The sequence below is a fragment of the Pleurodeles waltl genome, chromosome 12 (assembly GCF_031143425.1).
Source record: "Pleurodeles waltl isolate 20211129_DDA chromosome 12, aPleWal1.hap1.20221129, whole genome shotgun sequence".
Classification (NCBI taxonomy): domain Eukaryota; kingdom Metazoa; phylum Chordata; class Amphibia; order Caudata; family Salamandridae; genus Pleurodeles; species Pleurodeles waltl.
The window spans coordinates 533,998,542-534,022,341 of NC_090451.1; the positions used below are offsets into that span (position 1 = coordinate 533,998,542).

At 43.6% G+C, this 23,800-nt stretch overlaps 1 protein-coding gene across 1 annotated transcript in view; it reads left to right on the forward strand.

The window, feature by feature from the left end:
- Positions 1-23,800, forward strand: part of AARS1 (alanyl-tRNA synthetase 1) — a 328,287-nt gene that overhangs the window by 77,686 nt on the left and 226,801 nt on the right. Inside the window, exons 5-7 of the mRNA XM_069217537.1 lie at positions 330-521; positions 19,196-19,340; positions 22,124-22,269. Of these exons, the coding sequence (XP_069073638.1) occupies positions 330-521; positions 19,196-19,340; positions 22,124-22,269 (483 nt within the window). The remainder of the gene's footprint in view (positions 1-329; positions 522-19,195; positions 19,341-22,123; positions 22,270-23,800) is intronic.

Consider the following 23,800-nt stretch of genomic DNA (forward strand, 5'->3'; position numbering starts at 1 on the left):
TTGATTTGATTACTGGTCCTGGTAAAATGTGAAATGAAGAAGTCTCTTCTTGTGGTGCTCTTTCCACTCTGCCATAGGTGTGGTGTGGTTGTTGTGACAGTCCGCACAGGGGTGAATCACGTAACAATGGAGCTATTCTGGGACCAACCAGAGTGTCAGCTCTCAGTGCCGCAATAACCCAGAAGTGAGAGGGATAAGGCAAGCCACATTGTGACCAGCTACTTTGGACTGACCCCACACCCCCCACCCACCAAGTTCTAACCCAAATTTCAAGCCAATTGCAATGTCAGCTATACTCCTTTTGTAACCATACAAATCTCCCTTAACAGGTTACCTGAAAGCAGAATCCTCCCAGGAAGCATGAAGGATAACTTCTGGGAAATGGGCGACACTGGTCCTTGCGGGCCCTGCAGTGAGATGCACTTTGACCGGATTGGTGGTAGGGATGCAGCACACCTTGTCAACATGGATGATCCCAATGTGCTTGAAATCTGGAACTTGGTGTTCATTCAGTACAACAGGTGAGCTGGAGTTATGCTTCCTGAGCGACGTGAAGTTAAGTTACTTTCTAAACTTTGTCTTTTGTGTTGCCTGGTCATTGGGTAGCATGTGCTTGTGTCTGGGGCGTGTCTGCTTGTTTTGGAACAGAAGTAACTGCAGCAAGTTGAAGCACATGCTGCTTTTTCAGCAGTTTTGTACGGGAATTTAGAAAATCTGGATGATGCTGTTTGTGATATTGGTTCCGCAGCAGTTTGGCTCAGTTGATGAAAGTGTTTTACACTTTCAGTTTTAGACATTGTTTCACACAGCCTCGAACCCGTCACCCGCCTCCCGACCATTAGTGAAATTCTAAGAGGGGTGATAGGGTGTAAAAGAGGGTTGTACTTGTTTACTTCATGTTTCATTGCAGGAAATTTTAGCTTGGTGTCTCCTGCATTCACGAGCACATCATGAATTAAGATATTCATGTTGAGCTAATTACAGCTTCTCTCATGGTTCCTTAATTTCGACGTGGGAATTAGCATTTCAAATATAATGGAAACAACTGACTGAGCAAAATGTTTTGCACTGTAATTGTTAATAAACAATATTAAGAAATGAAATTGCTTGACGATAATTTTAAATCACATGTTAATTGAGTGAACATAGCAGTGATCTTAACTGTTTTAATGTTGTTGATACAAATGTTAAAAGCCGAGCTTTACTTGATGTATGACTAAGAAAATAACAATAAAAAGTTTCTATTTAAAAAAAAAACAAAAAAAAAAAAACGAAATTGCTATAGGTATTTAATGAAAGCTTTGATGGAATTTCCATGCAAAAATAATGCTCCTTCAAGTATGCTTGCATTTTCAAGCCACTGCACTGCAAGAACATGTCTCTTTTCTGTGTAGCCAGTGTGTTTGAAGGGTTTAATGCTCGGTTATCAAAACCTTTTGGCAAATGCACAGCAGGAGAGATGGAGTCGTAAATCAAATTAACTTATTTTTTGTGTGTGTTTGTTTTGTTACAAAAAGGGAATGTTTTAATGTGTGCGTTTATCACACTTGTGTATCGGGCCTGCTGTTTAGGATGCTGCATTTAGCAGAGACCCTCATTTCCAGGACATGTTCCTTGGTTGTTTTTAAGCACTGAACATCATCATTGAGCTTTGTCATAGAAACACATGGTGATGGCTAGTAGATTGTTATTACCAATGAGGCTTGCTATATTAGATCCCTGGGGAGCTGACGGACTTCCCTAGAAGTTGACCACGTAACCTTATTATTATTTTTATTCTTCAACTGTTTTACAGAAGTGGGGTGCACCTTTCGAATACTGACAGTTTCCTTGGGGCTAGCAATCTTGAGTAACCTCCGATATGAACTTCTGTTTCTGAAAGCCTCACTAGGTTATTTCTCTTGCTGGTAGCCATAGGAAGTGGTTCACTCTGTAGAAAATGGCACATTTAGACATTTAAGTGTTAAACAGAAATCTGAACCTCCATGCTAAGATTGTCAGAGATAATCCATTCAAATTAAGGGTTCTTTTTCAATTGGAGATTCAGTAGAATCACATGCGGTCCAATTTTCCAAGTTGTTTGGGAAAGGTCTTTGAAATCATTAAATCATTTACTTATATATTTCTTTACTTGTGTAAAATGCTGTTTCGTGCTGCCTTGTATAGCATTGCTGCCGTGAGAATAGGTATAATCAAGACTAACAAGTCCTCTTTGTGAGAGAGGTGGTATACATCAAAGAGGTAAGTTGTGGATCACCTTAGCATTGTATCAATTGTATGTCCGAACCCCATCTGCTTTCCTCAAGGCCATGTTTCCTTTTGTAAGGGGTGGGGTTAATGTTGATCATTTCACTGGCAAATATGACTGACTCCTTGAACGGGTAGTTTTTGAGTTTTTAATGAGCCCAAGCTTGGAAACGTCTTCAAGTCATGTTGTTACAGGCTCCATAGTTGTGTTGTAGGCACCAGTGCCTATCTTTGAATTTCTTGTGAGATTCAGTCTCAATTGAGTGATCAGGATTTCTCTTCCTGGATCGCAGTTTGCAGTCAGGAAGATAAGAAGAAAAAAAAAACTTGATGCTTTTTCATACCTCTTCATCCTGAAGCCTTGAATTTGATGTAGAGCAGCATTCATTTGATCCTTTGTGCCACTGAAAGCAACTGCAGCTGGGAGCAAATGCAGTTCTCTGAGATTCTGTGTAATGTGAAAAGGCTTTTTTTAACTTTAAATAGAGTTTAGGTCCTGCATTCTGAAATTTTTGTAGTTTCACTTTATTCTTTACAAGTCCAGTCTTGACTTCATTGCGAGGTGATACTTGAAGTAGGGGATTCAGCCATCTTAGGTCAAGGTAGAAATTAGGTGTTTAACCACTTCTGAGATTTACATACAAATGGTAGATTTATGTGAAACAGTATTCCTAGATTTGTAATTGCTTGTTTTGGCTATGGGAGTGTTCTTAGTTCAGTAGGCTGGTATATGGCATGTTGTTTTCTGTGGAATCTCAAACTTGGTCTTTCATTGGTTCCTACAGAAATTACTTCGTCATCCATTGGGTGTGTGTGTGTTTTATGCAAGAGGTGGTATTTCTCCTTGATTGCTTAGAAAAATGAGCATATGATTACCATCTTTGTGCATTTGGAATTGGAGGCAGTGTTGAGAAATGTTCATCTGTATTGGTTGCCCTACAAATTTTAACAGGAAGGGTGATATTGCAGATCTCTGTGGGATACAAGTGTTGATGTTTCATTATGTTGATGATGAGCTAATTCAGATTTGTTAGCTGGGCATAGATTCCAAATATTGGCAACATTGAAAAGATATGCCTATTGTGGTGTCCTACTTTTCAAATAATCTATTATTGTTTCGTGGTTGACCTTGTGGTACACTGCCATCAGGCCGACTGATAGAAATGTTTCAGATTGACTTTCATTGAGGGTTGTGATTGTGTATCTAATGTCTGTTACTGCTCTTAGAACTAAAAGCTAAAGGCTTCTTACCTTTGTGATCCCCTGTTGTAAAACCACTAGGTTTCATCCTAGACAATACCATGCCCCTTGCACCAGATCACGTATAGAATTTGTCTCAGTCCCCTGACTTCTATTTGTATTTACTAAAGGGAAAAGACTGTTTGTCAAACCAGCTAAAAAGCTTAAGGCCTAATTTCCCATGGAATTGATGGCAGAAATGTTATCCTAAGTGGAATCTACCTCTGGTCTCTGTCCCTAATAATGGTGGTGCTCTGCACCACAGCAAGACCGCTTGCCCCTGGGTGAAGATTTGACTACATCACACCAATCCTACAAGCTCTCCTTTGGGTGCCTCTAAAAGAAAGAATTAAGTTCAAAATTGGATACCTGTTTTAGAAAGATTTTCATTTGGATGAACCTTGCTACCCCTCTAAACTACTGATCGTATCCTATGGCACTCACTCTGAAATGCAAAGACTCTCATCAGCTAAAATTCCCACCCCACAAATTGAGGCCGTCCCAATCCTTGCAGCTATACTTTGCAGGTACAGCAATTACCATGTGAAATCCCCTTACCACACAATTGAAGATTCAACCTACTATTGATTTCTTCAGACACTAATGAAAGACACACTTATTCAAGATATATTTAAGCTAATTCTTTAATACCACTTACCTTGAATGATCACTTTCATATTGACTCTTCGTTTATTTGTTACCGGCATCAATCTGAATAATTTTCCTGCTGTCTCTCCCACTAATAAAATTATTTTTTTCCCTTCCACTTGTTACTGGATGCGTTATTTACTTGATTTGGTTGTTGTTATGCACACTGATACTATTCAGTATCCCATGGCATAACTGGTCCTTTCAGCTTGTCGTGCATTATCCTCATTGTCAATCTTGTAAAAAGAGAAGTATGGAAGGTGCTTTAATCAGGTAGAAGGCTGATGCCTGTTCAATGGGACATATCTGCACAATGTTGAGAAAGTCAGGATCTCACAGTGTTGGTCTGATGTGATTGGAGACTCCTTCATAGCTTGGGTTTCGTTACTTCGCAAAGTATTAAATATTTTTAAAAGGTGTCATTTGAGGCCTCACTTATTTGATTAGTGTAGCAAGCTTTCTTTGCGTTTTGTACTGCCCTGCGATATAACCTTGGATGCACTTTAAAAGATTGTTGGTGTCTGTTAATTTTCTTTTTTTTTTTTGTTACACCACATTTTATTAACCTTTTCAGGTTGTCAACGTAAGATGGTGGTCATACCCACTAAAAATCAAGCATTTTGCCTTCTATGATGCTGTGGGTCCCCCAACATTCGGAATCTTCTTAATTAAACTAGTCTCCCTTGCCCCTCTCCCCCACAGACTCCACCTTAAAGATTTGTCCACAGGGAATAGAGTATGGTGTCTTCCTGGAGGTTAAGAGTGGATTCCATAACAAGACTATGGGCGCAGTCCCCCTGACTACAGCATAGAAAAACAAGCATTTGAAATGCAATGGGTCTCGTGTTTGCTCGAGTTAGAGCTATTCGCATTGTAAACTCCTAACCAGACTTTCCCTGCCACATAAATTGAAAATGAAAAGTAAAACGTTTTCACATAACTAACCTGACTTTTCTTGCCATATAAACTGAAAAGTAAAAGTTTTACATAAACGAGCTGACGGCCGCCATCAGCGCAAAGCAGACACACAAAGGGAAATTAAAGTTTGCTCGCTATAAAACCTATTGGCAAAAGTGCAATTATCCATGTAACCGGCAAAAGTGCAATTATTTATGTAACTGGCAAAAGTGCAATTACCTATGTAACAGAATTGATGTCATGCAAAGCGCTCGACTACTGCTCAGCGATATTGCGCTGCGAAATAAAGCTAAAAAGTAGTCCCGAAACCAATCGGAGACGCGCTTGAAGAGGGCTAAAACACCAGAAAAGGCATGACGTATGCATGTCTTTCACTAATAAAAGCAAGCGGATTTTAAAAGGCAAGCCCACAAACCAATGAAAGTGACTGACGTGACATGGGCGTGGTTAGAAGCCCAAAGAGAGATTACAACAGGGGATGGAGCGCTTTGCGCTTGCCTCTGATGGGACATGACATGCTCATTCTGATCCCCAGGGAACAAGGGACCATCCAGGTCCTGTGTCTTGGGTTAAATTTAAAGAAAGGAAAAAAAGTGTGGTAATTTATGAGCCAGATTTCCTACTCTTGAATCCTTGACACCTAAAATGGCAGCCAGGGATCGGCTTCAGTACATCAGTCCCCGACTTAACAGTAAGATGTTGGTGACCAGCTCTGAGAGGTTTCCTTTCTCATTCCTCCCTCCCTTACATCTCCCCAGCCTCTTGTTCCACTGGGATAATCTGAAGTTCCTGCACAGCCTTTAGTTGTTAACTGTCTGAAATCTAATTCTGGAGCCCACTGTTTGCTGGATTTGTTTTTGCCCAGCAGTGTCTGTTTCGCCACCAAAAGCAATATAACAACCAGCTGTCTGGATCCATTCCCTGATCCCCCGCTCACCCCTCGTAGTCAACCCAGCAGAATCCACGGTGCTGATTTAGGGACCTTTATTATATATATATATATATATATATATATATATATATATATATATATATATATATATATATATATATATAAAATTTTTCTTTTTGGTAACATCTCTTTATTTCAAAGTGACACACATAGTGGAGCACTCCTAAATCTACATTTCAGGTACATAGAAAAGGAAACATACCATATATCATAGAAATACAACTTTAACATTAAACTATAAACTATGCCACTTGACAATTAACCCACCTCTTCACCAGTAAGACTGGGGAGACATATGCAATAGAATCCAAGAGAGGGGGTGGGGGGAACGAGGCGTCCAAGTGCATTGTAGGTATATGTTATGCTAGTGTGCTGGCGCAATGGAGTAGAGCATAAGTAGTACGATCTAAAGAGTGGGGTGAGCCATATCATGGTAGATAGAGCCACAGGGGTGTCAAGGTTTTTTTTCATGCCGACACATTGTTAGCGTCATCTCCCGTGTGGGAGCAACAACATCCACAACAATCATCCACAGAGAGGGAATAAATCTGGGGGGGGAGGGGGGGTGCAAGTCATCCGCCTGCCTCAATGTCTGCGGGAGATCTAAGGCGGGTGAATGTCGTCCCGGACCTCCATCTTAACACTAAAGGCGTCCCATATGTCTGAGCCGCCCTGCACTAGTCCTTTATACTGTAAACTGCGCAGTGTCTGAGCCTCAGCTTGGGGCTGCTGTAGCAGGACCCGTAACCACCCATCCTGATTATTGGCGTGTGGTGCCTTCCAATTGATGGCTATTTGTCGTTTGAAAACAATGTATGACAAGTCAATAAACCTATGTAGTTGCTTATCTTTACTGGAGCGACGCCTCAGTCCCAGCAGACAAGATTCAGGTGTCGGCTGCAGAGCGTGGGCGGTAATGTCGGACACCTCAGTAGTAACGCGCTGCCAATCCATGGCCAGCGGGGGACAATTCCACTCCATGTGGTAAAAATCTGCCAGGGGGTCCGCGCAGCGAGGGCAAACTGGGTCTGACACAGGGAACATGTAGTTAAATTGGGTGTATCGGAGTCTAGCATTTCGAGAGACAGTTTTAACAGAGGAGAGCGCAGATGACCACGCCATGGAGGACAGGGGGGGTGGGCAATGCCTCGTCCCAGCGAGATTTTGCGTGATCTAGGTCCTGGAGTGCGTCTGTCAGCAACATGGAGTACAGTTGTGACACCACCCTCCCAGTTCCACCCATTGAAAGGAGCAAAGTGAGGATCTGCGACATAGGAGGTTCAACGTCTCCCATGCCCCATGTGATATGAAGGAGGTGCTGTATAGTGCAGTATGCTAAGAAGTTACTGGCCGGTATCTTCGTGTGGGTCGATAATTCGTCGAATGTTAGTAGCATATCCTCAGTGTAAAAGTCTCCAGCCGTGACAAGGCCCGCAGCCCTCCACGGGGACATATTGTGATGCGCTAGCAAGGTCTGTGCCTCAGGTAGAAGTGTCAGAGGGTACAGGGGGGAGTATGGTGTGCGAGGTCCTCCGCCGTGGACATAGCGTAGCCACCACACTTTCGCAGTAGCTAATATAATATTGCTGCGTAGAAGGGGGGGAAGATTTGTCTGTCAGCCAAGTCAATAATGGCGTGTGTGCCAAGGCACTGAGTAGGACCATTCTTTCCCCTGAACAATGTTTGCCCAGCCAATCCGCTGGCCACTGTAGCTGGGCAGCTGCATAATACATTTCGAAGTTGGGGACACCCAGTCCACCCTCAATCTGCGGGTGTTGAATCGCAGACGAGGCCGCCTGGCGTCTGTCTTTACCCCATATGAATTCCGTCACCATGCCTTGTAGTGTCTTAAAGAATGTGCTTGGTAAAACAATCAGAAGCGCTGTACAGTAGTAGAATAAAGGGACCTTCATCCATTTAATGTGGATTATGTTGTTTAATACTTCCAGAATATTCCCAGTTTGCTACAGTGCCACAGGGTGTTAAATGTGTTCTTCTCCCTGCATCACCTCCAGTACATCGCTGATGTCCTCGCTCAGTACTGTGTAGTCTCACCTGGGTCGCTTTCCCAGTGACGACCCTAAGTAAGTCTGCCCCGACTTTGGATGCTAGCCCAATGTCTAATTCCATCTCCTACATCATTTTAAGAATCCATCCAGGATGACCATCCAGAAATCATATACAAACGAAAGAACAGCAATGGGAAGAAGGTTATAGGACAAAGCGCTCACAATGAATCCCCAAGTTAGTGCATAATACATACAATCCTAGGCACGGTGCTCCTGGCAAGAGGATCCTCCCCTCCTCCTCCAATGTTTCTCAAGAGAAACACAGCATACTCAACAGATGTCAAGGCACTCATGAATAAATAATCATAGGGTCAGTAGTCCATGTACGTATGATATCAGATCCTCTTCCAAACAATCAGGAACAAGGTAGATCGTGAAAGGTTAGCATGACTTCAATTTATTCTTTATTCTTATTCTTGAGATGAAATATTCATGTATTGATCAAGCAGAAAACAGCCAACACGTGTTTCGTCTTGGGAGAAAATGATCTCCATGACTTCCTCAGGGCTGTAAAAATGACAATTATCACTAAATATACAAATATGAACTTTAAGTCCTGTATCAAGAAATATATATAACAAAATGATATCTTAACAGAAAAAAAACCTACAACAATAACCACGTGACCTTGTGAAAACACGCCCCTAAAACCCCCAATGTTACAGCCTGTGACAACTCGTGAATAACACACAGATTAGAAGCCACATATGAGAATACAGATTAATTACATAAAGTAATATGGGAATCAATGAAATAAATAATAAGTGAACAAGAGTTCCCCAGAATCATGAGAGAAAGTCGTGCATGGTTAAGAAGCACCTATAGAAAAGAGGATCATACCTCAACACGATGTTTAGAACAAAAAGGGCAAATCAAAAAAGCTATAGTAGCTCATATGAAGTCTCAATTTTTAATGATCTGCGAAGAAAAACAAAGAAGGTATGCAAAGTAGTAAGATAAAAAGATGTGATCCAGGGAATGGCGACTCAAATGAAATAGAGTAAAAATTAAACACACAGACACCTACCCAAAATAGCACTGTATGTGAAAATCTGTGTAAATTCGTAAGGGGTATGTGTGTGTATACACCCCCTTACCTGATAACAGAGAGGACAAGAATGAAAGGAGAACCGTAAAAAATGATAAACACACAGGCATTGTCTGAGATGTTGAGTGTAGAATAGAGGAGAGGTTCAAATAGAGTTGTATCCTGCTCCCTGATCGCCAGAGGGTGCATCAGAAGGCACTTGTTGCATGACTTAGTCTTGTTGGGAACCCAAGCACAAAAGACATGTGTGCAAGTCCTGTTTCCTGGAATCATGGCACAGCTTGAAACCTGTTTTTGTTAGTGGTAAATCTTCTCTGGTAAACTGCTGAAGAAATTTAGGAGCCAATGGAAGACAAACCATGTTGAGAACAGAGCTCTGGATCCATGTAGGGTGTGGAAAGAAAGGCACTGATGATAGCACCTGGGGATAGTTTCTACATGTGGCTCCTCTCAATCACTTCTAGGGCATTGCAGGGTCACTGCAGAGCCACATAGTGCCATGTTGCGCCACAGGAGTCACTCCTGGACAAAATTTTCAGATCTAATCTGGTGCCTGGGATATTACAAAGTTAGGGATCCTGACCTTAGAGTATCCACCAGAAAGAGCGCCACTCAACGGTAAATTGACAAAATAAAAAAGAAAAAACAGTCCCAGAATTTGTGAGCCAGATTTCAGACTTGTGAATCCTTAACACCTAAAATGGCAGCAGGGGGCCTGTCTTGGTACCACAGTCTCCAACTTCCCTTTTATATGTTGGTGATTTGTAAGTCTAAAATCTGACTCACAGTCCTGATACAAGCTTGAGGGTGTAAAGGTTGCACTTTTGTTTTTGAATCTGATTTTTTTTTAATGAAAATAAATAAATCATTGAATGCCTGCTGAGGCCAAGTGTTAGGAGCCAACTCTTTGACACGTGCAACAGGCATGGACCTTAGCCTCTACCAGAGTTTGGATGCAGGGTCTCAACCCGGGCCAGGTTGAGCTCCCAGCCTTTGGATATACACCTATAATGTATTGAGAGGTGCCAGGATAAATCGTGCAGCGTTACAGAGAAAAGGGAGGGTGCGTAAGAAGAAAAGCCAAAGATATAACATGGCTGGCCCCAAAGCGGGCCCTGTAAAGGGTGTGTTGAAGCAACATGGCATTACGTATGAAACATGTACATAGTAAGCTCCGGCATAAAGAACAAGTCAAACCATACAAACTAATATAAATAAAATAAACAATACAAAACCAAGGTTGTCAACAAGCATATGAAAACCAAGAGTGGGCTGGGGAGGAGACTGACAAGGAGAGATCCCTGTGGGTGAAAAGGTCTGGGAACCCGAACATGAGGATATAAGCAATGGTGGCCTAGTTAGGGGCCGGGATATCCAAAGGATAAACTGCTGTCACAAAGAGGAGGGAGTGTCAGTAAAACAGTTATAGTGCTTTAAGTCTGAGTGGAGTAAAAGAGGGATGTTCCAAACGTGTGAAGTAACTGATCGTTGGTTGCCAAATATAGGTACATAGGTGAAGGCTACCCTATGAGATAAATGTTCCAAATCCAACATGTACAAAGATGTGTGAGCCAGTGGGTTACAGGCGGGGTTGTAGATTTTTTCCAGTGGACTGTAATAAGTTGTTTAGCAGCACCTAATGTGCTATCAGTCCTCATTCACCGTGTGTCATGGCTTTGTGTCGGGGGCTGAATGCCAAGTATCACTGTGGTGGACTCGTTAGGGAGTGGGAACCCAGTGACCCGTTTGAAGTTGCTCAAACTTTCTTTCCAGTAAGTATCTATGAGGGGGCAAGGTCACCAAATGTGAAGCAAGTCACCTGGTGCCAAGTTGTACCATCGGAGAGCAGAGAGGTAGATAGATCGCAAGTGTGTTTGGGTGTAGCACCACTGTGTCATCAGCTTATAGGTAGTCTCTCGCTGAGCAGTAGTCCTGTACAATTTGGGGATATCCTGCCACAGTTGTTCCCATCCTTACGGGGAGATCCCTTCTGTAGTGTCGGAAGCCCATTGAGATTAGTAGGTATATGGTCTCACGGGGTCGAATGCTGGCATACTTGGTACCTGCGTAAAATGAATCCCCTGGTCCTATTAAAGGAGCGCTGAAGAGTCTTGAAGAGATTGAATGCTGTCATCCCGTGGGTGTTGGTGCGAGAGAGTGCCCAATGTCTCAGCTGATAGTATTGTAGCCTGGATGATATAGAAACTCACAATTCTTGCTTACAATGTTCAAAGGACTTAACCTGTTCCCCCTCAAAGAGGTCTTGGAGGGAGCGGCAATCTTTCTCCTTCCAAGTCGCGAAGGAATAAGGCTGTAAGGCCGGCTTGAAGTTCAGGTTGCAGACGAGTGGAGCGTTTGGGGAGGGGAAGGTGATCAGACTCCTCTTGAGGGCAGTTCTGTCCCACATATCAAGGACTGTTCTGGTGGGGCTAGCAATGTAGGTGCTACGCGGTCGTATGTTTAGGGAGCCATGCCAGGTCCCAGAGTGGGTGGTCCACAACGGACCTATCGTATGAAACCAATGTTTTTTGCTGTCATGGGCGATCACTCTGAAATGTAGCGCAGGTGTGCCACCCAATAAATAGTACTCCAGGAGGCAGGGGCAAGCTAGACCCCCTCAGTCCCTAGGTAGCATCAGAATAATATTGGAGAATCTCAGGCATTCCTCCCCATCCCCTCAGATAAAAGTGCTTTTGTCTCTCTGAAGTCAGAGAATATCGTCTTGGGGGATGGGAAGTAGGAAGTGTCTTAGATAGGTGGAGGATTTTTGGGAGCAGAGCCATCTTAACCGCGTTAAGAATCCCCAGCCAAGATATCTGTAGTGGCTTCCGCTTGCGCATGTCCTCTAAGACCGAGTGCTGGTATTCCGGCCAGTTGGCTTGGGTTTATGATGCCAAGGAGTTTAAGTTAAGACCTAAGTATTTGATAAAGAGGTCAACCCACTGGAAGGGGATGAGAGATTGCAGAGCGGGGAGGGCCAACTTAGGGATCGTCAGATTCAGAACTTGAGATTTTGTCAAGTTGATTTTAAATCCAGAAACCTTTTTCGAAAGTTGTTAAAGCCTGTATCTGGACAGGGAGCGAAGTGGTGGGTTGGGTGAGGGTGAGCAAGAGATCATCTGCAAAGAGAGCTATCCCATGATTGCGTCCTTCAAAGGGAATGTCCGATATGTCTGCCGCTTTGCGAATGGTAATTGCTAGGGGTTCAACCTCCAATGTAGAAAGCACTGTCAAAAGGGTGCAGCCCTGCCTAGTCCCCCTCGCCAATTGGATTGGCAATGACGTTCTCTGATTGACGCAAATCATAGCTATAGGAGATGCATATGAAGCCATTATCCTAGAAATCATACCATCCTCAAGTCTAATTTTATTGAGCACAGCTCCAACTGACTTGGTCAAAGGCTTTTTCTGCGTCTAGTGAGTGCAAGCAGGCAGGTATATTGTGGCAATGGGCATTTCCTACTAGGTGGGCTATTCATCAGGTATTGTCCGCTTCCTGCCTCTGACAGATAAAGCCGACCTGATCTAGATCTATCAGGCCAGTAAGATACGGTTCAAGTCTGTTAGCCAAAATCCTTGTCTAAATCTTGGCATCTGTGTTCAGTATAGCTATGGATCAATACTATGTGCACAGGGAGGGGTCTTTACTTTGCTTCGGAATAAGTACTATTTCCTCTGCCGCCATGGTGGGGGTGAGGCCGGTGTCTGCAGTGAATGAGTTGGATAAAGACAGTAAATGGTTTAGGATGTGGGGAAGGAACTTGCGGTAAAATGCCATAGAGAGGCGGTCCGGGCCCGGGGTTTTGCCTATCTGCAGTCCTCTGAGAGCTCTTTGCAATTCTGCCAAGGTGATAGGGGCTTTGAGAAATTCCAAATGCTGGGGATCCAATGGGTCCCAGTGGCATTCCTTAAGATATGAATCTATATTTTGCCTGGAGAGTGTTGTCCCCGCTGTAAAGAGCCTGATACAAATCATGGGAAGCCTGGTACTTTAGTCTCGGGGTCATGGGCCACCAGCGAATAACCTGTCTGGCCTCGCGTGTTCGAGCAATGGAGAAGGAGGAGATGATTCCCCATATGGTGTCAGAGGTCTCGGGATGGGCGTTGGTGTTGAAGTACACTAAGATCTATTTTTAGATCTCAGCCATGTTGACCAGCTCTCTGAGAATCTGCGGGGGAGACGGCAGAGAGATTTAGCAGAGGAGGGGGCCCTGGGGCTAGCTAGAATGATCTCTAAAATGGGGGTGGAGGGGGGGGGTGAGATCAGAGATAGAGATGTTAGAAATGGTGGCGGAGTCCAAGTCGCACAGTAGTTCAGGCATAAGAAAGAGGTAGTCTATATGTGAATAAGAAGTGTGGACATGCGAATAGAATGAATAATCATGTATCTCTGGGTGTGTATAATGCCAGGTGTCCACCAGCCCCAGATCTGTGAGGTCCTGCTTAAGAGAAGCGGACTTAGCTCTTGTTCTCTGGAAAGAGGAGGTGCTGCAGTCAACGTCTGGGTCCAGGGCAAGGTTGAAGTCCCCCGACCCCACCCCCCCCCTCCCCATTCCCCCACCACCACAGTGTTGCCTCCTACGTTGGCCATTGCTCTCATACGGTACCTTGAAGTACATGTCTTGGGCCTGATCAGGGGCGTAAAAATATAGGAGGGTGAGCAGGCAGGGGCCCCGTTTTAAGTTTTAGGAAGTGATCCTTATCATCCCATGTCATCTTCAGCAACTTGGAGCAGAAGTTGGGTTTACACAGGATTGCAACACCCTCAGTTTTGGTTGTAGTATGAGCCAAGCAACGGATGGGATATCTGGGGTGAGGCATGTACAAGGTATCACATTGGAGAAGGTGAGTTTCTTGTAGGAAAGTCGCATTGGGGTTCTGTAAAAGGAAGTAGAGCCACACCACGCATCGCTTGTTGGGTACATTAAGGTCCCTGATGTTGAGAGATAAGATCCTGGGGATGGCGTACTGGTGGGAGCCTCATGGGGGAGCTCATAGCCCACCACCCTGCTATCAGAAAGCCATGGTCCAGGCCCGGGGCTAAGAAAATGTGGATGATCTGAAAAAAAAGGAATGTGGGATGGGGAGATGCCCAGAGTCACAAAGTAACAAAGACAAATACAGGCAACCCAGTGCCTATTGCATCGCCATACGGATTTAAGGGCAACAGAGGAAAGGGAGGACACTGTTGAGCTGGTCTCCCCAGCGTGTATGACAATCTAAACAAGAAATAGAAAACCAAATAAGCATAAACATTAGAAAGCCAATATGCCCTTATTGCTCTATTCAAGTCCGTGAATCGCCAGCACATCCATGTGCATGCAATTTTAGAGAAGTCACTGTCCTAAGCGATGAATTGAACGGGAAATGTGGAAGATTCTGGAGTCCTGGATCCATGCTGCTAGCAGTTGCCAGGACAGGGGGTGGATCAGAACTGTACAGAGGGTTCCCCTAGGAGACTGGGACGTTGGTCAGCTAAGTCTGCCTGTACGGCCCATGTCCAGGGCGATTTGGAGGCAGGTAGTTAAAGATGGAGGTACGGGCTCCGTGAGTATGGGGCTGAGAGGTGCCTCTGATCGTTCAGGCTGGATATGAGTGAATCCATTACTGTGTTCTGAAGTGTAAAACAAGTCGCAGGTCAGAGCGGGATGTGAGCGGGATGTCCGTCCATATTAAATCAAAGCAGAAGTCGATGGGGTATGTGAGAAGCCCCTTATCAATTAGCAAAGATGCTGAAAGATGTCTTTTCTCCTTGCCTGGGAGACAAGATCTCTATAATCTTTGTTATAATGCTAGAAGTTCAGCGTAGTCCAGCTAGGTTTCACTGCTGTTCGTGAAGGTGACCGAGATGGGTCAGGACTATCTTCGCAAGAGTCGATCCTCGCATTCAGTAGTTGCTTGGCTTCCATTAAGGATCGATGAACTCGGCGCTTGCCCTTTCAGGTAAAGATGATAGCAAAGGGGTGCCCCATTGATAGCGGATGTTGAGCTCTCTTAATTTATCAGTGATGGGTTAGAATTCCCGGTGTCGTCACAAAGCCGTGAGAGGGGGGTCCTGGAAAAGTTGCACCGTATGGCCCCGAATGACTAAGTCGCTCCTTGGTCTCGCTGCTTGGAGGTTACATTCCTTTTCAGTGAAGAAGTACATCCTTGTGAGTATGTCTGGTGCAATATCGGGGCGTCCTGGTGTAGGGGACACCTGATGGGCTCTATCCTGGGATGGAGGGGGGAGCATCGTTGTCACCCTGAATTGCATGCAGCAGGTCTGGAGTAAAGGCCATGATGTCCATGCCCTCTGCCCCTTTAGAGACACCCAGATGTGCAAGTTGTTTCTCCTGCTTCTTATTTTGAGGTCCTCCTGTTTTAGTTGCAACTCGAGGGGCTGCTTTTCCAGTGTCGCAGTCCTGCGCCATAAAGCTTCTTGTTCTTCGGAGTGAGTGTTAACAGTTTGTCCCAGATCATCCACACACCCTCCTAGGTCGTAAAACTCTCATTTGAGTTCATGAATGCAAGTTTTTACATCTGATTTAAGAGAGCCGATTTCAGATCAGATTTCTTGAAGAAACTTGTCCATAAAAAGCCTGTGTGAGTGGTGTTGCAAGAGCAGCATCCAAAGCGGCTCCTGCAGGTGTGTCGGAGTAGTTCATAGTGGGTGCTGTTGCTTTGTGCAACAAAGAGGTAACTGAAATGTCTCTGGGGTGGGTACCAGGTATGTCCTTAAAGGCCCTGCCGCAGGGCAGTGGAAGAGCCCCCAGGGGAGTGGAGACCAGTGTAGCGGGCAGAGGTGTCTAACAGAGGGTTGAAGCGGTGTCTGCAGGAGGGTGCGCCCCTCACCCCCCTCCGATGCTCGTGCCAATGAAGGCAAGTTGTGTCAGAAAAGGGAAACCTGGGCCCAGGCCAGGGCAGAGGAGGTCCTGAGTTCAGTAAGGAGGTGCAGGGTGTTGAAGCTTCCATGGGGCCTCACAAGAGAGGGGGCAGAAGGCTGCAGTCTGAAGAGGGTTTTGAAGAGGCGGGCCTGTTACCAAGCATTCAGAATAAGTCTCAACAGTTTAGATAAGGGCCTGGTGCCCAGATATTGAGTGCTCAAGTTTGGTAGTTCTCTTTAGAGAAGGCTGATGACAAAAGACGTGTTTGAAGGGCGGTCCCAGGCGGGGGCCACAAAGCAGGCGACTGAAAGGCAGCGGTGATATGGTCTGGCTGTAGCTTGAGTTCAACGTCAGGAGATCAAGGGCTGACAGTTCCTTAGAGGCCGCTGGATGCGAGGGGTATGGTTGTGCTTCAAAGTAGAGGAAAAGGAAGGAAAAACATAGAACAAGCTCACAGCTTTGTTCTCTGAGGCGGGGGCCCCTCATGGAGGGAAGCTTTGCATGTGATAGGTGAGTTTGGGGCCAAGGTGCTAAAGAGCGTGGTCGCCTGGCCCATGCAGCCTCCTGACGGTGTGGACGTGGATAGGAGGTAAAGCTCCAAGTCTCCCCCGGGCAGGATTCAGATCTGGTGACCAGGAGAAGGCATCTGCCAAGATCCAGGACCGGTCTGCAGTCTCTGGCTTGGTGCGGCATGGCCACAGCAGCCTCAGGCCATGACGCTGATGGATCAAGGTGGTGGCACTGTTCCATGCGAAAAGCAGCTGCGGACCACCCGGGTGATCAGTCCTTTTGTGCAAGCGGCAGATAGCAGGGGAGATCGGTCCTCTGTAGTTGTTGGTTGAGGCTCCCCTGAGGCTGTACTCTGTGGTTTGTGGAGGTAGGTTGCAGGTTGCCTCCCCGCTACAGTCTCGGACTCTTCGTGGAGCAAGGGGCCAGGCTGTGTAAAATGGCAGGTGCTGTGCGGCGGCTTGCTGGGCTGCGGCTTGCTGGGCTGCGGGCCCCAGCTCCATAGTGAGGTTTGGTGGTTGATGTCTGGTAATTGGGGGAGCTTGCAGTTGTTGCCAGAGTCCAGTGCCCCCTGTCCTGGAGCTGTAAAGTGCTGAGAGTGCATTGTGGTCGTAGCAGCCTCGGGTCGCAACATGGATGAATTAAGATGGCGGTAGTGCTCCATGTGGTCAGCAGCCATGTGTCACCCGAGTGCTCAGTACAGCCATCCAGGCATCCGATAGCAGGGGAGAGCGGTCCTTCGTCTTTGCAGGATCAAAGCACCCTGACAGTGCCACTCCCTGGTCCTCGTGATAGGTTGCTGCCCCGCAGCCATAGCAAGCTTGCTGCAGCACAAAGAGCCAGGACACAGAAGGTGGCAGGGGTAACTCGGTGGACTGACAAGTGGAGTAATACTGCTTGGGAGGGAGGCTCAGCGAACAAAATTGGGGGTACTCTCCTGGTGTCTGTCTGATGGGAGAGCTCGCAGCCGTTGCCGAAGTGCAAGATCCTCCGTCCCGGTGCTGTAAAAGGCTGCAATGGCATGTGGGGTCTTGCAATGCCAAACAACACGTCTCACTCCATTGTAAGCATGGCTACATCCATACACACTTCTTTTAGCTGTGTGCTGTCAAAGGACCTCTTGTTGACTTCACCAAAAACTTACAGTGGGCTTTGTTCTTATTCCTTTCGTGCTGTACAAGGAAGGTGTAAAGATCGAGAGCAAAAAGTAAAGGTCCCAAAGTCCACCACTGCCTTGTTTCCCTGAAACTTGACGAGGCAGAACCCATGTGAATCACACCAGCGGTTTGTTCTTGATATAGTTTGAGAAGCCTTCTTAGCTAGGCCCAAATCAAAACTTGACCTTCCAGAAGAAGGGCTTGGACAACTTGTCTCAGCCTTCTTCTGCTTTCAATAGGATCACCCCAGGAATATCACTTTTAACTCCTGTTATATCAAAGATAGTTATCACAGTATAAATAGGGGCTTTTGTGTCCATGCCTGGTGTAAACCTGTGCTGCATGGAGAAACAAGGGATGGTATTTTACTAGCTATAAACATAACAATTTTTTTATTAGTGTCTCATCTCCAGTAACAAGGGATGTTGGCCAATAAGACCACCGATATTTAGGATTTTTACATATCTTCAAAAAAGTACAATTGACCCTTCTTTACATGATTTAGTGGAACAGTCAGTCACATCTGAATGCATATTTAAAAACTAAAAAAGGGAAGAAGAAAAGCTGCAGAAAACACCTTATAGGAATTGAGGGGCAAAAAACTGAATCTGCAGCTTTACTGCAAGGTCTGTATCCTGGATTGAATGCCTACTAAATGGACAAAAAAGATCTCTAATTTAGTAGCATCGTCTACAGATAACTTAGAGATCTACAATTCTGCAGTTTCAATCGGCCCTATATTATAAAGCAATACTCTGTATAGGTCTGAGTAGTCAGTACAAAAAGCAGTCATTACCTATTCAGGCTCCTTCACCGCTATACCCTTCTTTGTTACGATATCGACATGTGGTGTAGATTCCTCTTTCTTATAATTTGAGGGCACTATTCCTTTCAATATTTATGCTACCTTGTCTTGTATTTCCAAAGATTGACCACAGTTTTATCCTTAGTTTACCTCACTATCACAAAACATCTCAGTTATCTCTTTGTAGACCTGTTCTCAATCATGTAAATATCTTTTTGATGGCAGAAGGCAGTGGCCATTTGTGAATATAGCTAAAGGAAAATTAGAACTGGTGGTCAGTTTGGATATGGCTATGTTGAGAGCCGGAGATATTGGTCTCCTTAAAGCTTGAGTTGCCCAAGTGGTCCCTACATGGTATGTATGGACTTTAATATTTTGCTTATTCCTTGCGTTGATAGCTCTACTAAAATGCAGAGTTGTAAGATGACAAAAAGGAGAGTTGTAGGATGACAAAAGTTACAGCAATCATCTGACAAAGTTTTAGGGCATTAAGACTGATGATGGTATGTTTTTAGAGCCTGTTAACGGATACAGAGCACATATTTATTGTCATTTCTGCTTCTTTTTCTGTGTATTAGTGCAGAATTGTAGATCTCTATACTTTGCATCTGAAGACAATATGAAATATGTAAAATGTAGAGTGTTTTGGTCACCATGAATGAAATGTTCATCGTGCTTGTGGAAAGAATTTCGTTGTCATAGACAGAACTTGATGAACTGTTTATTTTCTCTTTTCCAGGGAGTCTGATGGTGCCCTAAAGTCTTTACCCAAGAAAAGCATTGATACAGGGATGGGCCTGGAGCGGCTGGTCTCAGTCTTGCAGACCAAGATGTCCAACTACGACACAGACCTTTTTATCCCTTATTTTGAAGCCATTCAAAAGGTGAGGGTTTTGTTGTAATATCCTCTATTACAGAAAGTGATGCTAAGTGGCAAGCCTCCAACCTAATAACAGTTTTGTTGCGGCGTGAGGCCAGATTTCTTTACATAAGTAGAGTGACCTACATAATGAGGACATTAGAGAATTAATAGAAATTAGAGCTTTTGTGACACCTTTGGGTCATGTGACTATTCCCGATGGCTGTCCTGCATCATCTTGCTCTTATTTCTTTATGGTAACTTTTGAGGACCGAAACTAGTGACTTAGTTCTAATTCTACATCAGTACTCAGACTGAGGACTCCATTCTAAAGCCTTTCAGCTGTCTTTATATTAGCTCTTTGACATGATGGATGAAAAGCCCCATACTTTCTAGCTTGAAGGGTTACTTACCCTGTTGCAAATCCTAGTCCTTATTTTAGGGACATCCATTTGATCTGTATGTGCAAGCTTTGTTGACTGTGGGGATAAATTACACTCTAGAGATACCTTGTGCTTGCCTGGAGTACATCATTTCATCATTACTCGCTGGGATTGTTCAGGACTCAGGCTTATTTGTTGAGGTTGATTGGGTTTTGGGCAAATCCCTACATCATAGGAAAGTTAATCAGAGACTAGTCTCTTCACTCCACCCACAAGCTGACTTTTCAAATTTGGGTGATCTGACAGTGAACTGGATCGACTCATCTATTCTGATAGGTACTCTATAGATTGAAAATGACTCCCCCAGAATTGTCTGCCAAAGGATTGGCTCTTAGCCAGTGCCTCTTGTATTTGTTGATCAGGCTCTGAAAAATCCATCAGGGAGCCTCTTCTTGTCCAATTAACAAAGAGATAATTTATTGCTTATAAAAAAGCAGGTTGTATAAACCCTTTGGCCATCTATAGGCAATATTAACACAAATTAATGTGTTTATTCTTTCACAAATATGTGAATTAGAATTAGAAATCAGACTAGAGCTTAAATAGGTGCCTTATCCAGACTTGCCTCCTCCCCATAGAAAGAAGAACTGAAATGAAGGGAGTAGCAGTCGTACTGATTCGAAAGGCTGACCCTGAATAAGTATCAGTAGTTCACCTAACCCAAAGTCATTGCCGGCAAATGAGACCTCTCTTGTTTTGAGCTGAATACTTGAGCATTAGATTTGGTGTTTACAGTTTATTTCTGACGGAAAAGTATTTCATTTTCCAATCTTTTGCTGATTTCAGTGGTCTAGTGGTCTTTCAGTGGTCTTGTGGTCTTGAGCAATAATTGTATTTCTAGTTTTTTTCCCCGATTCTGTGAACAAAATCACAATGTGATTGTGCGTGGCCCTAAATACAAAAGCTAAGTGCACGTTAGTCAGGCAGGCATGCTAAAAGTTGTCAGAAAACATTGTTAATGAGGCTAAGATTGTGCACCAGCCTTGAACAAGGAAAACTAAAAGGTTGGTATTCAAACATCTGTGTATATTATAAGAATCCCCATAGAAAATGTGTTTACTGGGGAAAAAAAATATTACCACTTAACAGACCTGTTGTATCCTGTTTCCTTATATTACCATGGGACATTTGTGAAGACGTTAAACCATAATGTGCAGCTATCTTCGTTTGAAGAGATTGTTTTATTATAACATTTATGAACCGCTGCTATCATAAACATAACCAACATTACCAAACCGCTAGCTAGGTAGAGATTAATGACATCATTGCATGCTCTAATCCAGAGTTTAAACAAAGATAATTTTAGAAATATCTTGTCTTCGTCTGAGAAGCTTATATAGCAGCACAGATTCTCAAATCTATAGCCACGAAATATGTATTCAATAGTTTCTTGATGTATTTCCATGACAGCAAAACTTCTCCAAAAAAAGAAAAGGACAAATGCAGTCTATCTGGTCTATTCACTTTTGATTTTAAACGGCATTGCTTGTATAGATAAGGCTTATAAGTACCTAGGTTAAGTGACTGTATTATTAGGCTTGCATGCCTTAGTGATGAAGAAGCCCCTGGTCCGCTTCAAGGAATATGTGATGTAACTGTTTTTGAGTCCCCAGCAACCTACAGCCATACACACTGGAGATGATTGAATGATAATTAAAGGTTAAGGTCCTGCTACCCACTCAAAACGAGCTAAGATGTTAATGCCACAGCTGAGCACTGTAGAGCAGCTGGCACAGAAATGGAAAAGTTCTGCTTTCTGAAGCTGTTGCTGCTCCGGTACCATTTATGTACATTTGTTTCTTTTATTATTACCTTTATGGTAGATGGATGAGTTTTCATACCCAATCCTTCCTTGGTCCTTCATATGGAGTAAAGCTTGAGGGATGTAATGGGAGTACTTTCTCAAAGCCCATTCAGTACATTTTACTGGCAGTCCAGTCCTTATCTGTGCAGCAGTTGCCTGTAATTTGATTGTTGACTTGTGTATAAGAGCCCTCTTGAGTGGTTATAGATTAGTCCCCATTGATTACTTGCCCTTTCTTTGATCGTCTCCTAGAATTAACAGTGAAAATAATGGACAAGCAATGGTTTTCATGAAACAAAATCCATTACGTTTAATGTTAAAACGTTGTTTTGTTTGGTGTAGTTTGCTTGATAGATTCCCAACATGGGTTCAGGAGAGATGGGTCCTTGCCAGATTTTGCCCCTAACCATTGACTTTGAAAATTAGTGCAATTTATTTATATCATGATATCAAAAAAAATATATTCTAGAGGAACATCTTGGCATAAAAGCAGTGTGTTACGATATTATATAGAAAAAACATTTCACCAGCATGCTTATCTTTTCCTCCTCTGGTTAATAGGGCACTGGTGCCAGGCCATACACTGGGAAAGTGGGTGCTGAGGATGTGGATGGAATTGATATGGCTTACCGAGTTTTGGCGGACCATGCCCGCACCATCACAGTAGCTCTTTCTGATGGAGGACGACCTGATAATACTGGAAGAGGGTAAGGCTATTCTTTTGATAATCCATTGGAGAGAGGCAGAGAGATCCTTTCTGCAACAAATGGATAGCCCTTTTAAAAAAATAATTATTTTATAAATGTTTCCATGGTCAGCTCTTGCCTTAATGTTAAACGTGGAGTAATTAAGTACATGGTCTGTCTTCAGAAAGTGGGTTTCAGGTGCTTTCTTTGAGTATTTTAATGATATTCAGTTTACACATCCAACTATTCAATGCCCAATTGCAGAAGCTTGATTTTCATTTTTTGTCGTCTTGGTTTTAGTGATCGTTTTGACTGTGAATTTTTTTGTATTATCCTACCATGGGCTCTTATGAAACATCTGCTTATTTGTGTACTTGTTATTCTCATTGCCAGTCTCATTGACACTAAGTAAAGTAGTGGTTCTCTTGTTCACACTGGCCCACTAGAGTGGAAACTGCAACTGACCCGTTTTGTGGATTTAGAAAAGGATCATACACTAATCAACTTTCCAAATATCGTTCAACAGCTTATAACATGCTCTTTCAGATGTGGTATTTTGCTATGGAAAATTCTGTTAATTAATCTTTACCTACGTATTCCGCTTCCTGAATAATAACTTTATATCTCTGGCTTGGTGTTGCAGAAGGAGTTCCAGGTCTTCTCATTTATTTGTTTTCAGTACTATTACTTACTCACTTTTCCATTCCCACAAGGCATTCTTATTCAGTCTCCATGGGCCCAGTATAGTTTGCCTATTTGCCAAAAGCATATGCACCATTACCTTTCACAGATTTGGTGTGTGTATGCTTCTTGTGTGGATTAAGTAATAGCCTCTCTGCGGCTTCTTCATGGCATCTGAAAGAAATCTACGATATTGTCAATACAACATTTCATATAAGCAACCACAAAGACTGACCTGACAAGACCTTCCATTTCAAATTTGTCATTTTAGTCATGTTTCTTAGAAGATGCTGTCCATACCATAAAGGAACCCATCCTAGAAAGTGTGTTGTTCAAAATTCCATTTCTGTTACCAATAATAATACATAATGGGGTCCTATTGCTGGAGTTAGTACCATTTGTATTCAGTTGCATACTTTCATAATACTTTGGCATATCACAGAAGTAAACTGAAGCAGCTAACACATGTTGCACAGAGATAGTCTTCCACTTTCAAATGGCTGTATAAGATCAGGGATGTGGAAATCCTATTGCCCGACGCCCGGGACATCTTGTTTGGGGTCAAGGGCAACAAGTTTTTATGTTTACTTTGTCCTTGGGACAAGTAGGCCCAACCCTCCAGCACAAACCCTTTGGCTGCCTGTTTACAGAGAGTGGAACTCTCTGCAGTTGAGGTAATGTGTTTCCAAAAGACAATGCTGTTCGAACTTGTATTTATGGTTCATTATTTGAAAGCCTTCATTATTAGGGTGAGTGCTGTAAATAAATGTTTTAAGGTCACACTTCACTACTGACGTTGGTTCCAGTACAAAAAAAAAAAAAACGTGTATACACATGTTTGAAAAGTTTAGGCTATGAGGCTAAGTATAAT